This window comes from Amphibalanus amphitrite, unplaced genomic scaffold (genome assembly GCF_019059575.1).
Source record: "Amphibalanus amphitrite isolate SeventyFive unplaced genomic scaffold, NRLGWU_Aamphi_draft 000248F_arrow, whole genome shotgun sequence".
Lineage (NCBI taxonomy): Eukaryota > Metazoa > Arthropoda > Thecostraca > Balanomorpha > Balanidae > Amphibalanus > Amphibalanus amphitrite.
Genome location: NW_024881743.1, coordinates 589,090 through 603,894, shown reverse-complemented (window position 1 = coordinate 603,894; position 14,805 = coordinate 589,090). Strand labels below are relative to the sequence as shown.

At 44.4% G+C, this 14,805-nt stretch overlaps 2 protein-coding genes across 2 annotated transcripts in view; both read left to right on the top strand.

The window, feature by feature from the left end:
- The window catches only part of LOC122386379 (sulfotransferase family cytosolic 1B member 1-like), a 30,942-nt gene extending 16,616 nt beyond the window's left edge, over positions 1–14,326 (top strand). The window contains exons 2-3 of the mRNA XM_043375540.1: positions 5,386–5,654; positions 13,582–14,326. Of these exons, the coding sequence (XP_043231475.1) occupies positions 5,406–5,654; positions 13,582–14,127 (795 nt within the window). The 5' untranslated portion in view covers positions 5,386–5,405 and the 3' untranslated portion in view covers positions 14,128–14,326. The remainder of the gene's footprint in view (positions 1–5,385; positions 5,655–13,581) is intronic.
- LOC122386378 (sulfotransferase 1C4-like) lies at positions 954–4,704 on the top strand. Its single transcript, XM_043375539.1, has 3 exons — positions 954–1,309; positions 3,096–3,364; positions 3,589–4,704. The coding sequence occupies exons 1-3, from the start codon at positions 1,096–1,098 to the stop codon at positions 4,132–4,134; spliced, it is 1,029 nt and encodes a 342-aa protein (XP_043231474.1). The 5' UTR covers positions 954–1,095; the 3' UTR covers positions 4,135–4,704.
- Positions 14,327–14,805: the final 479 nt, after the last annotated feature.

The following is a 14,805-nucleotide window of genomic DNA, read 5'->3' as shown; positions in this document are numbered from 1 at the left end:
GAAAAGCAGCAAAGCACCCATATGGAACAAAAGATGAGTAATCAGAGGCTAGTATAAAATGTTCATTTTTAGCCGCTCGAAATAACGTTTTTATAGAAGTCTAATTAAAAAATTGGATATGATTTTAAATTACGTCTTGCAGCTGCTTGCAAACAGCTAGCTTATTTTGCAGAAAAGCGATGCAATATGTCAGAATGATGTTGGCACAGTGAACAACAGTGCCCTGAACTAGTCTGACAGGAAATTTCGTTCAAAACGACGATTGGTCGACTAATAAATTACCACTAAAGTTCATCATTAAAATCAGTAAATGTGGTGGCCTATAGAGAGCCTAAATTGTCTTGTGTTTGGTGACAACTGACGACCTCAATTTTGACCTTAGGGCAAAACTAGCATCGGAATCGTATTCTTCGATCAATTTGGGATTAAATGATACCTATTTTGTTCATATTGCGGACAGTCAGTTTGGGGGAATTTCTAGCGCTTTTTCAGGCTGCCGGCCTACAGTGCACGCGGCGCCTGTCGGCAGCACAAACGCGCTTTGAGTTACATAAGTGGGCCAGTCCCGCTAGCCGCCTGACTGGGTCGGCCGACACTCGCGGCTAAACTGCCAGTCATCTATTGGCACAGGGCGATAGGACTCGTGTGTTAATACAGAAGCCCCAGGGCGAACTGTGAATGGACAGTGGATTATACAGAGAGGCATTCGATGGCGTTCGTAGCCACATTTTTTTTTTAAAGATTCAGACTAAATTTAGTACCTTCCATTCGGACTGAGTTTTTATAAAACAGAAAGAACAAAGTTCACGAAGTGCACCTACAAATCGAACAAATACACGTGCTGGACAAGACACTACAATGGTAAAACACTCGATAACAGACCTGCCAGCCCGCCCCGTTCTCCCGCCGCCGGGCGGAGACGCGCCTCTGGCCGCCGGGGTCCGCCGAAGGTCACGGCAGGACCCGTCGCGGCGCGGCGGGGGGCGGGCGGCGGGCGGCGGCTGCGGCGCGACAGGACGACCGTGGTCGGGGGCGGCGACGGACGGGTGACGGCGGCTGCACTGAGGAGACACCTGCTGCGCTGAGATCCCCGTCATGGCCGAGGAGCTGTTCAGGAGGTGGCCCGTGTCGGAGGAGAAGCGGCGCCGCATGGACGCCGCCTATCCTGTGTTCGCCGGGGACGGCGGCCAGGCTCCGTTCGGCCCGTCCGGCTACATGCTGCCTGTGGACGCCGAGCCGTTCCTGCGCCAGTACGTGCAGACGCCCGTCGATCCGGGAGACGTGTGGATCGTCACGCTGCCCAAGTGTGGTAAGTGCGCCCGCTGACAATGATCCGCTCACCCCGTCAGCTCAACCCACTCATCGGCATCCTGTTTGTTTCGGATATCAATTACTCAGCGCGTCATTGACCCGTGTGATCCATATATGTGTGGGTAATTTACGTCAAATAGTGGAAAGAGATAAACTAAAAGAAGTAGACGGTCTTTTAAATGCTATTTGGATGAAAGTTTGGGAGCCCTAAAGCAAGCTTCCCCGTTTAGGTACTTATCCCTCTTTGTCCCTCCTGCGATCGCTATATGGTACCTATGCCTCGCACCTATCGTATTGCTTCTCCATGCGACAGCAAAATGACACAGGACAATGGAAATCGTTTCATTTAATTTATTCATTGGGACACTCGACGACTAGTCACACAAGTGCCTCCCCGTGCAATCGCATAAACTCGCGGCGCTGAAATTTATGTTAAATATTGCCTAACTATTGAATCAGAATAATGAATGCCGTTTCTGATTTTTGCTTCGTTTCGACCCATACCTTGATAATGATCGGCAAGACGTAATTGTTCAGCATTTCCAAACAAGTGTTTAATGCTATGCGCTTGAGTTGTTGCCTCCGAATCAAAATTAGCCCATTTCAGATTTCATTCATCATTGCGTATTGCGTAAAGCGCGAAATGAAAGCAAAATAATAGTCGCGATTAAATAGAAATCTGGCGCTAGCCGGTAAGTTTCATGCTCACAGTTGACAACAAACTCCTAATGTCTAGGTGTAGGTATATAGAACGTAGGTAGGTACGTAATTTTTCGCTGATAATAGCTGTTTTCACGACGGGCTATCCGGCGAGTGCACCTATACCTATGACCAAATCTGCACCTAATCTCTTTTACAGCAAATATCTTTATTTTATGAATTTATTTCAGTGTAGGTATGTATTAATCGATGATACCTACTCTGATGATATGACAAAGCAGGCATATGAGCAATTAGTGCAACCCTAGCTGATAGCTACTAAAAGACACACTGAACCTAATTTGACCAAATCTGCACCTAATCTGCACCAGCTGTGCACCAAATGTGTACCAGATGGCCGTCGTGAAAACGGCTATTATAAAACGACGTTCGTTGTAGGCGAAGGGCTACCTACAGCTACTGAACCCGGTTTGATATTGTAAGTAGCCCGTAGGCACTATAGGCACGGCATGGCTGACGCTTACTGATGCATTTATCTTCAAATTAATTTATTCGGAATACCCTTTTAGTGACACCTTCTGATGCTTGTCGGGGGGGGGGGGGGGAGACCTTTAAGAAATACCGTTTATATCAATTACTGATGTGAGCTGAAAATTTTACTAGCACAATTTCAAATGCCTCTGATTTTCGGCACCATTCGACATCTTTGTTATACCTATAGGTAAACTGGCCTACATATTCGCTATTACCTACCTACTATCAGTCAAAGTTATCTTCACTCTAAAAATCGTGCCTTGCTCCGTAATGTAGTCTGTCTTTAAAAGTACCGCGCAAATTGACGGTGGATCCATTAAGCCTGACCGAGGAAGGGTCTGCTATGAATTGAAAGTCACCGAACCAATTGACCTGGGGAATGGACGAGGATGTAATTACTTCGGTGACTCAAATTTAGCAGGCCCTTCCTCGGTCAGGCTTGATGGATCCACCGTTACTTTGCGCGGCACTTTTAAGACAGACTTTACTTGCAGGTACTTCGGTTAACAGATCAGTCACGCAGGTTGATAGTATGGCTGCAAGTCGACATTACAGCATGCGTGTTATCTGGCTTCTATTGCTATTTGCAGGCACGACATGGACACAGGAGATGGTGTGGCTGATCCAGAACGACTGCGACTACAAGGGGGCGCAGTGCCTGCTGTGTCCCGACCGGTACCAGTTTCTTGAGATCGCCTGCATCTCAGCTCCACATCAGCGAGAAGAGGTTCGCCAGGGCAACAACCCGATCAGCAAACGAAACATGTTCTCGCGGGTCGAGGAGCGACCCAAGCCCTGGTTCGTCAAGACCCACCTGCCTCTTCACTACTGTCCGCCGGCACTGCTGGAACGGGGAAAGGTACAGCCGTACAGTTGGAATTAGCTGTAGGACTAGGATCTCATCGCTGGGGATCAATAAAATAAAGAAATCACTTCCCCGTACCCACACTCGATACCCAAAGGCCACCATTGACCCCAGGCAGCTGAACCGCTCGTTTAACGTTCGTTTGTCTGAGCGCGTTATGTCAGGCATACCCATTTCTTTATGCTCTGGTTCTCAGCTTTCTGTCTTATCTTTTCCAGGTGATATATGTGGCAAGAAACCCCAAAGACATGTGCATTTCATACTTCAACCACCTGAAGGTATTCGAAGAGAGGGATCCTGACCTGCCCCTAGATGAGTTTGCCGACCTATTCATGGCAGGCGAAGTGAACCAGCTGCCGTACTTCCCTCATGTTCTAGAAGCATGGAAGCAGCGGCATAATCCCAACCTGCTCTTCCTCTTCTTCGAAGACATGAAGCGCGATCTGAGAGGCACTATCCAGAAGGTGGCTGACTTCTTGGGCAAGTCGCTCACGAAGGAGCAACTGGATGGGCTTGAGTTTAACCTCCACTTCGACAGCATGAAGAAGAACCCATGGGTCAACAAGAGCATGGCTTATGCCTACTCCCCACTGACAGCTGAAGAGCTCGAGGCAATGGCGGCCAAAGAGCCGCCACCGCAGTTTATGCGGAAAGGACAAACGGGAGACTGGAGAAATCACATGAGCCAGCAGACATCGGACAAAATGGACGCCTGGATTCAGAGGGAACTCGCCGGCTCCGACCTGAAGTTCATCACCGGCTAACATGCTCATACAAGGGTGATCAGGGAGAGTGTCGAGCTTTTATACACCTACATACCGATTCGTGTTGACGCATTGTAGTCCGAACTTAGAATACACCTGTGCCTGTTCTTAGAATAGGTGCAAATGTACTAGTAGATACTAAGCCTGCCGATGAAGCATGCTTCTAAAGTTAAATGCTGTTTAACTATGGTGCGATACCGTAGGTACATGTTTCTATAAACGCACACATTGAACGATAGGAAACAATATAATGCCTCGATATTCGACGCATGGTCAATTGCCGTAGCACTCAGTAATGGGTAGTTAAGTGGTGTTTCCTAGCCGTCGCGGGTGATGTTTATGGCGATTTAAAAATGCAGAATATGTAAGCTACTTGTGCGCTGACAAATGCAGAATAATTGTTGGGTTTCGGAAAGAGACACATACCCTCGTCTTCTTGTTTAATTAAGATTGTAAACTTGTTGAACTTAAAGTGAGAGTTTGCTAACTGATTGTTAAGTCGGTCGATATAGATCATGATATGTTATAGGTGCTTCACCTGTTGAATAAATAATATATGCGTAATCATTAGCTTAATTCTTTTTCTGTATGTTGCGATGCATTTTACGCTTTTTTTTTGCACAATCAGTACACGACCGAACAGATAAATAGGTCTGCCATATTCAGTCGTTTCGGTGGGAAATTCTTTAGTTAGTTAGTGCGCAGTATCAGACAGGCAGTGTATGCGGATAAATAAATTGTCAATCTTCTCGATATTTTCTGGTCATGCCATGTTGATGCTCTTGCTCTTGACCGCTAAATTTCCAAATTTTAAGGTCAAGTTCGTTCGATGCGTATAAACGAAAGGAATACCATGCCGGTAAAATCCATGTCTTGCAAGTTTTGAGTCAAAAGAGAATATTTTATGAAAACGTCCATTTTTAGAGTTTTTCCATATGCACTGCACTTACCTTCACCGTTCCCTTGACCGTTACCTACACTCAGGTCAAATCTGAGTACGTTGCTTAGAAAGGACAGAATGTTAGCGGTTTATATTGTTTTTCCTACAATGTAGACTTTATGACTTAATGCCCAGACTTACTTTTGGAGATTTAAATATTCGAATGCCTACATATTGCTTTGATCGGCGAATCATGAAGTAACTATATAGGTATCGTTTTTAGATCGATGGTATTGGCTTGCTGTATCAGTAGGATAGGTATCGTTTTAAGATCAATGCTATTTGCCTCTTGCTCTTGCTCTGCACTGCAGGCACGACATGGACGCAGGAGATGGTGTGGCTGATCCAGAACGACTGCGACTACGAGGGGGCGCGGTGTCTGCTGTGCCCCGACCGGTACCATTTCCTGGAGGCCGCTGGTATGACCACCAGTATGAAACGGGAGAAAATTCGCCTCGGTCGAAACCCAGTTAGCAAGAAGCTTTTCTTTGGGTCCATTCAGGAGCGGACCAGGCCGCGGTTTGTCAAGACTCACCTTCCGCTGCACTTCTGTCCTCCGGCACTCATCGATACTGCCAAGGTTGGTAAATTATAGGTAACTTGCTAAAGGGCCTTAAAGGGACCCTCCCACCTTAACATTAGTTTTGAGTTGAGATAGCCAAGTTTGCGGCCAGGCTCAGAAACCACCATTTATCCTGGTCGCAACCCCCGCAGCTTTATGGTGTTCAAGAAATTTCTTCCCTTTACTTGCAGGGTGGGACCAGCGTGGTCCCTATCTCTTAACCATTACGGGAATCTGATGACGTCATCAGGCTTTCGAACGTCCGTTAAATGTTTGACTAAAACGTTTCGTAGCACGCGGTGGTATATGCTGCTTTGCGCGCAACAAATGCCGCACTTTCAAATAAAGTCGCTAGGAACAGCGGAGATCCCAAAAAGTAAACAAAAGTAAAAGTCTAATATCTTGAAAACCGGTGAATATTTTTCGATGAAATTTGGTAGATATTCGTTTTTGCTCTTTCTGAACCGAGCGACATCACTTTCATGCTAATTCATTAACTTTTTTGAAGGTGGGAGGGTCCCTTTAATCCTAAGTAACTATATCAGACAAAAATACGTCATCCTAAGTTTTCCGTGTCGTAGGGGAGAACGGGGTCAATTGTAACATTTTTTGCATTTTATCATCTGGTGCAAACACGTTTGCAGTTATAAAGCTCTTTCTTTTATTTTCAGAAACTATGATGTTTTGTCTTTAAAATGCAGTTAAAACATTTCCGAAATAGCTTCTTTTTCGGGTCAAAATGGTTGTTCGAAAAAGTCAATTCAGCTGTTACAATTCGCCCCAGATACGGGGTCAAAAGTAACACCATCCGGGGACAATTGTAACATGTTCATTTACAGGCTACAGCAACACAATTTTTTCCAAAACTTTGATTTAACAAAAGTATTGAACACTTGTTTATCTTCCCAGACTTGGTAGGGACGGTTCTTCTCAGGAAGAAGGCAATAAAACCTCGCACTTATACAGGGGTTGGATGGACCTCCTCTCCCTTGGTTTTTCGTAAATAAATCGCGTAAAAAGCTGCCGATTGCGACAAAACTCACAGTTCTCTTAATTCTAGCAATGTTTCATCTCCCTTGAAAATTTGACGACTTTGACATAATGGCCACTGACCTATAACCTGTTACATTTGACCCCTGCAAAAATGTTACAATTGTACCCGTCGCGCCTTGACATATTTTAGACGAAACTGGCGCAAAAAGATGTTGCATGTAGGCAGCATTTAATGCTTTCAATTTATCGACAACAAGCCTGCCAACGCTTACACAAAGTCTGAAGTCGATATCTTTTCAATGGCGGGAATGAGCTCATCAAATATAACGGCATAAAAATCTACAAAATGCTATCAAAAACACATTACTGTGCACAGCCATCGACATACCCGGCACTTTCGCTTCAAACTCCGTTGGGAAAGGCAGTATAGAATTACGCATTTTCGGTCTGAACATCAGCTCATTCTATTGGTAAGTTTATGAATTATTAACACTGTTACAATTGCCCCGTGTTACATTTGACCCCGCTCTCCCCTACGATAGGAAAACATGTCACTTACCTACATACAATTTACAATATGTGTCTGCACATAGGTAGGGTGAATAGGTCAAAAACGCCCCCCCCCCCTTAAGCGCGAAACCTGACACTCAACCCAACACAGATTACTCAAACCTTTGGGCACCATCATGTAGCTCATTCTTTTTACTACGCTTTGAGACCAAGAAAAGACGCCTGCGTGTGGTATTTAACCCCCCAAAAAGGTTTTCGCATACCCTTACAAAAGGGCGTTTTGCCCCATACCCTGGGTAATACGCCCACACCCATGTGCAAAGCGCCCCCACCCCATCCATCAACAGAACATGATGAACATGGCAGAACTTGACGTCATTCTGACGTCATTTGTGGTCAACCTATCATAGCCTTTGGAATAAAATTTTGTTACAATGTGTAAAATGGATGCCCGGAGGAGTCCTGAAAGTTTGGTGACGATATCTGCAGTCGTTTAGGATATATCAGCAAAAAAGGACAGGGAGAGGCCTTTTCAGCCCCGACCTACAGGGCGCTACCCTGCACTCTCACCACCGTGCAAAACGCCCCCCTTTCAGAAAACTGGGGGCGTCTTGCCCCATGCATCGAGTAGGCGTCTTTCCCCATCCACTCCATTTCCGGTCAACAAAATATTGACAAAAAACGCGCCACTAACGCCGCAGCATAATAAATTCAACAGAATGACAATAATGTAAATAGAGTGAATAACCTTATGCTCATGTTATATGTTGCAAATTGATATAATTAAAACTAAATTGATATATTTCGATATTGCACCGTCATCAGAATAAGAATAGCAATTAAGCAGCGAAACAAAGCCGATTCAAACGGAATACAAAACGTGCATCTTTTGATATGGTTCTCGTTGGATAAGGTCGATCAGTACGTACAATCATTCAAGTGCGTGTCAACATTTGCACATTATACATGGTAATGCTTTCAAATATACATAATGCCAAAAATACATATACGTTTACAATATACATACTTTACATAATAGTAGGATACATGGATGGATACATACTTTACATAATAGATGGATACATACATATGCACATACAATATACAATATGCATAATAGATACATACATAACATGTATATACAATATACATAATACACCTAATATATAGTTGTCTATTGTTACTCATACATCCACAAACACATGACATATGACAATGTTAAACAATAGGTATTCTACAATATTGTATGCTACACTGGAGCTACCGGAGCCACTGGGGGTGTGTATGACGGGGGATTGAGGAGAGGCCATGATGAGGTTTGTGTGTTGAGGTGGGGTCGCTGGTTTCTGATTTCGATTGATTCGGCTATTTTGAGGTTTGGTACATCTTTACAAACTTTTTCGATCGACACGCTAAACGACTCGGGCCCTACTATGCTGGTTGGGTGTGTCCTAGCTACATGATCTCCGAGTGGAGTGTCCTTAGTTTGGTTTTTTGCGTCCCTCAAATGCTCGTGAAACCGCTCCCGGATGCGTCTTTTAGTTTCTCCTATGTAAATACTAGTTTTGTCTTGGCACATGTTACACACGATTTTGTACACAACGTTTTTGGTGTGGCAGCGACCAGGCAGCCCCGCCTCACAAGTGTGACATTTCCTTGTACCTGCCGGGCAGGGAGGACTTTGCATGGCTGACCTGGTGAGGTGTTGCGCTAGCGCCATTGGCTGTATATCAAGCCAATGGCGGCACCGATCATAGTGCACTACAGCTCAGCTCATCCCATGCAGTGTAAGCGATCCGTCCTGTATTCACAGCTTCTACGCGCTAAACGTCTGGGATCTGACAAGGCGGCACAAAAGCGGGGTATGGCTAAGATCGAAACGCTGTTCCGGCATAACGGGTACCCGAACAAACTCATTCAGAGAACTAAGCATCGGGTTCTATTTAGTAGTGAGCAAAACGGCAGAAACAGAGCAAAAAACAGAACAAAAAACGAACCTACATATATCACACTCCCATACATCGACGAAACCCTAGCACGACGGGTGGATGGAGTCTTCAGGGGCTCGGGTTTGAATGCGCGGGTCGCTTGGACCAGTGGAAAAACACTAGCGCAACACCTCACCAGGTCAGCCATGCAAAGTCCTCCCTGCCCGGCAGGTACAAGGAAATGTCACACTTGTGAGGCGGGGCTGCCTGGTCGCTGCCACACCAAAAACGTTGTGTACAAAATCGTGTGTAACATGTGCCAAGACAAAACTAGTATTTACATAGGAGAAACTAAAAGACGCATCCGGGAGCGGTTTCACGAGCATTTGAGGGACGCAAAAAACCAAACTAAGGACACTCCACTCGGAGATCATGTAGCTAGGACACACCCAACCAGCATAGTAGGGCCCGAGTCGTTTAGCGTGTCGATCGAAAAAGTTTGTAAAGATGTACCAAACCTCAAAATAGCCGAATCAATCGAAATCAGAAACCAGCGACCCCACCTCAACACACAAACCTCATCATGGCCTCTCCTCAATCCCCCGTCATACACACCCCCAGTGGCTCCGGTAGCTCCAGTGTAGCATACAATATTGTAGAATACCTATTGTTTAACATTGTCATATGTCATGTGTTTGTGGATGTATGAGTAACAATAGACAACTATATATTAGGTGTATTATGTATATTGTATATACATGTTATGTATGTATCTATTATGCATATTGTATATTGTATGTGCATATGTATGTATCCATCTATTATGTAAAGTATGTATCCATCCATGTATCCTACTATTATGTAAAGTATGTATATTGTAAACGTATATGTATTTTTGGCATTATGTATATTTGAAAGCATTACCATGTATAATGTGCAAATGTTGACACGCACTTGAATGATTGTACGTACTGATCGACCTTATCCAACGAGAACCATATCAAAAGATGCACGTTTTGTATTCCGTTTGAATCGGCTTTGTTTCGCTGCTTAATTGCTATTCTTATTCTGATGACGGTGCAATATCGAAATATATCAATTTAGTTTTAATTATATCAATTTGCAACATATAACATGAGCATAAGGTTATTCACTCTATTTACATTATTAATCATGCTCAGAAATACCATAGCTTACCTCCAAGGAGAATGACAATAAAACGCAGTTTTGAGTGATGTCAGTGGCGGATCCGGGGGGGGGGGGCAAAATGGATGGGCATTTGCCCCCCCCCCAAACGGCATGATTTTAACATTACGCCTATGGACGATGCATGGAAAGAATCGATAAATTTTTATGGTTTGCCCCCCCCCCCAAACTCTGAGCTGGATCCGCCTCTGAGTGATGTGCACAATACCTAACAAGTTTTGTGATATAAAGAGGGCTTCAAAATATTAGGAATCTTCTGTAAAAACAACAAAAACAACACCCAAAACCAACATCAGCACCTACCCACGCTGCTCCTCAAGACACAGAACCGGAAATAGAGACCTACGTAAACAAGCAGCTGACTGTTCTGAAAGACAGGATAAAACACCTATCCGTCGATAAGAAATACGATTTTTTTTAGGGGAGGCTTTCCCCACAGTTAGGTACCCTACCTAGTACCTATAGCCACTGAGAAAAAAAATTGTATTTGGCTGTTTCATTTTTAAACGTTGATTTCATGACCGTGGTTGATTTTACACCCAACATCAAAATCGAAACGTTTCAATTCTTGGCTCGATATTTAGCAGGCTGCTGAGTACCTCCTACCTACAAAAGAAAAAACGGAATATGTACAAGCAGATTCCTCTGCGTTCTTGAAAATGGCTATCGATAATTCTTTGAAAAATGGAGCATTTCATAAATAAGAGGGGTGGGCGTTTGACCGTCCCCGGGCGCTTGGCCCGACTCTACACTACGTGATTTTACTTTGTCTCTCAAATGTTTTTTTTTACGTTTTTTAACTGTTTTATTTTGATCTCATTGCCTTTGTCTTCCTTCATACCAATGGTCACCTTGAATTCATGGGGCCGGGATGCATAGAATTTGAGTTATTGAGAAAAATGTTTTTCGTCAAACGGATCTAATATAAGAGGTCTAAGGGTGATTCGGTTTCGGCGCCTTTCTTGAGTTGTATGATTAGTTTTTATTTGCTCTTTACTGTAAAGAACAATGTAATAGTCAAACTTTAGAACAGGCAAGGTTTCGCAATGTTGGGCTATTTAACGTCATGAGCATGGCAGAATTTAGATTTGGTGCAAGACGGACCACTGTGATCCATCTGTGGTGGTCCATTTTACCCCGCATCCCGCGAGTTGCTTGGGGGGGGCGGCGGGCGCCCCCACTTTTTCGCCGCACTATAGCATAAAAACGGCGCGCCGCAGGCGCGCCAAAATTTGGTTACCTGTAGGGAATTGATTGAAGTTTATTGTGACAAAGTTTTAAAACAAAATCGGTCGGCAATTTTTTAGATATCGAGGCTTTAGTGACGTCATGATTTCTGAAATTTCGACTAAACACGGCATATGTTCAAAAAATCATATAAAATCACAGAATTAAGATACATACATGCCGTAAGCGACAAATAGACTGCCAATACCATAAGCAAACAAATAGCTATCTTCGATTTTTTTATTATCGTTCCGCATTTTCCAAAATCTTGAACTAGGTAATTATTGGCAATTTCTCGTGACTACTTCACGAGCACGACCATTTAAATTGAACTTTTTGAACCAAACACGTACACATATGATAAAATGAATGTCACCATCATCGTGTTCTACGCCCAAAATTACCCATAAACATTTGTCACAGGGTGCGAATATCAGTTTTGATTTTCAGGGATATTAACCTACCTGGTTGACCTGACCTTGACCCTGACCTACGCTTGACTGACCCCTTCATGGATCTGACACCCTTGTAGGCCTTATATGATGGCTTGTGCACCGTTTTGACAAAGTTTATGACGAGAGACGCCCATTGCGAGGTTCTGAACAAGTCCATGCTACTGAAAGCCCGATTTCAGGTGTTTGACCTGATCTTGACCCGACCTGTGACCTCAAATTTCAACTTTAAAGTGCTCATCTGAAGCGTTTCGTCGCTTTCTTTCGTTTGCCGCCTCGTGCGTTTCGCTGCGCCTATTGGTTCTCGAGTTATCGGCTGGGAGCGTTTAACGCCCCCCCCCCCCCCCCCCAGCAAACGGCGGGTGGCGAAATACCTCAGCAGCTGCCGGGTATATGGAAAATGTTGCTAAAACATTGTCAGTGAGTTTTAGTAAGGTATTTTTTTCACGAAGGAATTTTTGTTGCAGGGGAACCATGATGCATGCAAGTGCTCAACTAGCATGCATTCATGCCAAACGACAATAGTTGCACTTGCATCGCATATGAGTATAGAATAAAGACTCATTTCGTTATTTTACCACTCTGGTCATTTCTACTTACAAGAGTACAGAGCAGAAGTGTAACAGACCTGAATGGTAGCAGGCACTGCTGGGTGGTCCGTCTTACCCCGCGTTTTTGCTTGTCGTTGATTTTGGCATGTCTCCCTTTACGAGCAGCCACCATCTATATTTCTTGAATTTGAAATTGAGTCTTCGCACATATCAAAAGAGTAAGGATTTAACATTCAGAAGATCATAAACAGTATGAGTTACGAGAGCAGTGTAGCGAGATATTCGGTCTTAGACCTTAGCTGGTCCGTCTGACACCCCACCTTCCCCTACGGTCCTGCATACCTATCACAATTGAGTATCGGTACACATTTAGTTTTATGAGTAAAATGACTCATAAAATAGGTGTCGCACCTAGGTGTCCTATTCAATAATTCGTTTTTCGTGATCTGACCTGGACAGTGAACTTGACCTTGAGGCTTGACCTTGACCATTGCATTTTCTTTTATGCAAATCATCTAGTCTTGGTAGCCTAAAAGCGCGTTTTGGGAGTGGGCTATATCAATCTCGAGTCCATCATCCGCCAACTGGGCTCCAAAGGCAGTAAAGTAGAAACTTGCAGTTTTATACTTGACCTGACCTTGGCCTGACCTGTGATGACCCAGTTAGGAAAAATGTTGCGCTCTACAGATACGTCTTGTTGAGAGCTTACCATTGACGTTTTCGCCGTCTTTCTACGACCATCCGTCTGGAAGTAAGACGGGGGGGGGGGGGGCAAAATATCCCACTACCCCCAGCAGGGCGCGTTTGGCTGAATAGCCCAATGGCCAGTGGGGCACGTTTTTTTTTCTTCTCGAAGCATTTAAAAAGCCTACGCAACGAACACGTCTATTAATTATACGTGCTGGCGTGATGAGCTCTTCATCAGAACACAAAATAAAAAAGCTGCTGCGGTTTTGGCACAATTTATGAATAGGCGAATTCAGGTGCTACCGACACTTTTTGTTTCGGATATGTGGGATGCTCGTAACAATTCACAAGCATCATTAATAACTCCATGCATTGTTGTTTCTTTTTTCAGGTTATTTACGTCGCGAGGAACCCGAAGGACATGTGTGTTTCGTACTTCCACCATACTGCCGTATTCAAAGAGAGAAGCTTAGCGCTCACTCTGGATGACTTTGCTGCCTTGTTCATGGATGGAGAAGTAAGCCAGCTGCCATACTTCCCGCATGTTCTAGAAGCGTGGAAGCAGCGGCATAATCCCAACTTGCTCTTCCTCTTCTTCGAAGACATGAAACGCGATCTGAGAGGCACTATCCAGAAGGTGGCTGACTTCTTGGGCAAGTCGCTCACGAAGGAGCAACTGGATGGGCTTGAGTTTAACCTCCACTTCGACAACATGAAGAAGAACCCATGGGTTAACAAGAGCATGGCTTATGCCTACTCCCCGCTGACAGCTGAAGAGCTCGAGGCAATGGCGGCCAAAGAGCCGCCACCGCAGTTTATGCGGAAAGGACAGACGGGAGACTGGAGAAATCACATGAGCCAGCAGACATCGGACAAAATGGACGCCTGGATTCAGAGGGAACTCGCCGGCTCCGACCTGAAGTTCATCACCGGCTAACATACTCATACAAGGGTGATCAGGGAGAGTGTCGAGCTTTTATACACCTATATACCGATTCGTGTTGACGCATTGTAGCCCGAACGAACGGAACATTCGATGTGGAATAGGCACAAATCTGCTGAACCTACCGATTAGGCAGGTAGGTACAGGTCTCGCGAGATTAAGCGGTAGGTTTTGCACTTTTACATTTCCGGTTAGGTATATCTCAGAAACTATACGATCAACGATGAAGTCATTTTACACGATCATGGCCGGCTTGTTACCCAACAAGTCGATCGCATCTTCAACACTTAAAAGCTTAAGACGACGAAGATATAGCCTGAAGTACACTAAATTTTCTAGGTGCAAAACCTACCGCTAAAACCCGCGAGACCTGTCTATATGTTATGTGTCCATTGCTGTAAGAGTGTAGAGTGCATCGATATTCGATGCATGGTTAATTGTCATAGGGGAAGGTGCCCATATTGCGCTACCTTAAAGGTAGTGTGCCACCTTTGAAAGATTTCCCATTTTATTTTTCCTAGGATAAGAAGCTTCTGTTTTTACCTAATATCGCAAAAAAATCAAAAATGGGCCTGGAATAGTGCCTTTTTCGCCTAAAAGTTTTTCGGTTTTTAGATATGTATAACAACTGTAGTGGGCTCACCTGCAAACAGGCGTCGGGCAACAATCGCG

Coding starts and splice junctions, on each gene's coding strand:
- LOC122386378 (XM_043375539.1), top strand. CDS start 1,096: ATGGCCGAGGAGCTGTTCAGGAGGTGGCCCGTGTCGGAGGAGAAGCGG. Junction 1,310..3,095: donor CGTCACGCTGCCCAAGTGTG/GTAAGTGCGCCC, acceptor TGCTATTTGCAG/GCACGACATGGACACAGGAG. Junction 3,365..3,588: donor CACTGCTGGAACGGGGAAAG/GTACAGCCGTAC, acceptor TATCTTTTCCAG/GTGATATATGTGGCAAGAAA.